The sequence below is a fragment of the Musca autumnalis genome, unplaced genomic scaffold (genome assembly GCF_047663935.1).
Source record: "Musca autumnalis isolate F117 unplaced genomic scaffold, ASM4766393v1 scaffold_3, whole genome shotgun sequence".
In the NCBI taxonomy this organism is placed as follows: Eukaryota; Metazoa; Arthropoda; class Insecta; order Diptera; family Muscidae; genus Musca; species Musca autumnalis.
Window position 1 is genome coordinate 73,978,121 of NW_027411866.1, and position 1,824 is coordinate 73,979,944.

General features: G+C 35.3%; 1 protein-coding gene across 1 annotated transcript; it reads right to left on the minus strand.

The window, feature by feature from the left end:
* Positions 1 to 579: 579 nt before the first annotated feature.
* LOC141396359 (HIG1 domain family member 2A, mitochondrial) lies at positions 580 to 1,265 on the minus strand. The gene is made up of 2 exons (XM_073971739.1): positions 1,030 to 1,265; positions 580 to 941 (listed from the first exon to the last, which is right to left on the minus strand). The coding sequence occupies exons 1-2, from the start codon at positions 1,178 to 1,180 to the stop codon at positions 772 to 774; spliced, it is 321 nt and encodes a 106-aa protein (XP_073827840.1). The 5' UTR covers positions 1,181 to 1,265; the 3' UTR covers positions 580 to 771.
* Positions 1,266 to 1,824: the final 559 nt, after the last annotated feature.

The following is a 1,824-nucleotide window of genomic DNA, read 5'->3' on the forward strand; positions in this document are numbered from 1 at the left end:
GTGCTTCTAGGTGTACGAATACGAACTTTGCCACCCACACAGGCGCCATCTATACCTAAATGACGGAATAAATTAAAAATTTATTTTCTTATTTTTAAATCTTTTTTCGTTATAGTAATCCCCATCAATTGTATCATATTTGCATATAAAATATGGAATTATTAACGATTTTATTCATTTTTGAACTTTGTACGAATATGAACTTTGCATACTGTATTTGGTCTGCTCCAGTACTGCAGGAATCTACTAATTTTTACTATTTTTTCCTATAACATAAAGGAAGCAGGTTCTGAAACAGAGCAAGTATTTAACATAATGCATATAGGCTGAATTCTGAAACGTCAGTTGCTTTGTATTATAAATTAGGGGTTCTTAGATCGAGATCCCCGACTACTGCAATTTGTCGTCTGAATTCTCGAAGTGGAAAGCAGTTTATCATAACATAATGATCTATGTATTGCTTTTTAGACCGTGGATGCAATAGATAACAATTTAAACACATTCTCCATAATATATATATTTTTGTAATTTACACAATATATCCGAGAACTGTTTTTGAATATCACGATATCGTATAAATAATTTATATACAAATACACAGCTCTCGTTTTTATTATAGACATTTTTTTTTACAAAAAAGAAACTACAAACAGTAATACCAAACAAATGAATCCCCCAAGTTACATATTAAATATTGCAACAGGCAACTTTCTTTTCCCAATCCTCATTCGAAATATTTTAAGGCAAATGCCGGCCGGCATCATACCAGACTTATTTATCATCTTTCTTGCCATAAGTCATCACGACACCGGCAATCAAGGCGACCACAGTAAATCCTTGTGCTGCAATGCGAGCCCTCATCATCATTTGCGACATTCGACGATTCCCTGTACGGAAATTATACAAACCATAACCCAATGCACATGCTGTAGCTATACATCCTATAAGATAGAAAATGGATGACGTTATTTGCCTGTTATTAATTACTACCTTTTTCTTATATAAGTAAAAAATGCATGACGCCCCTACCGATTGGTACCAATGGATTTTCCTTGATTTTACGCATCATCTTTTCCTTTGTTGATTCTGGAAACACAGGTCCAGACTCAATACGCATTTGTATCCAATCCAATTCCTCATCGGGTAATTGCACTTTTTGTTGCGGTGTTTGGGAACTCATTTTGTCTTGATGTGTTTTTATGTTTTGTTTTTCTTTGAAGTTGAGTTGTGTCGTTCCGGAACGAACTAGTTGAATGAAATGTTTCCGTAGGTGAACTATCGGAACCAGCAGTTATTTGATTCAGTCGTACTTTTAGTTCCTCTATTGCTCAGTAGTGCGATTCTCTAAACCCCGATCTATTAAACCCAGTGGCTTTCTCTTATGTTACACGCTGAAACTTTCATATGAAACTTTCCCATTATTTTGGCATTCTTAGGTCGAGTTCCTCAATACAGTAATTTCGTAAAATCACTTTAGTAAGGAACTCGATCTATAAACGCCAAAATAATGGGAAAGTTTCGTATGAAAGTTTTAGCGTGTAACATAAGAGTTTGGTAATGTGCCGTTTCCACGGTACGTCGTTCTTTCTCTATTTGTTGTTCGACCCATACTCTTATGTTACACGCTAAAACTTTCATACGAAACTTTCCCATTATTTTGGCGTTCTTAGGTCGAGTTCCCCATTACAGTAATTTCATAAAATTACTTTTGTATGGAACTCAATCTATGAACGCCATAGATCGAGTTCCATACCCAGCAAAATTTGACGGAAGGGGTTCTTTGCGATGACGTGATTTCATGTCATCTTTTGCATTGGTTCAAAG

Coding starts and splice junctions, on each gene's coding strand:
- LOC141396359 (XM_073971739.1), bottom strand. CDS start 1,180: ATGAGTTCCCAAACACCGCAACAAAAAGTGCAATTACCCGATGAGGAA. Junction 942..1,029: donor AAATCCATTGGTACCAATCG/GTAGGGGCGTCA, acceptor TCTATCTTATAG/GATGTATAGCTACAGCATGT.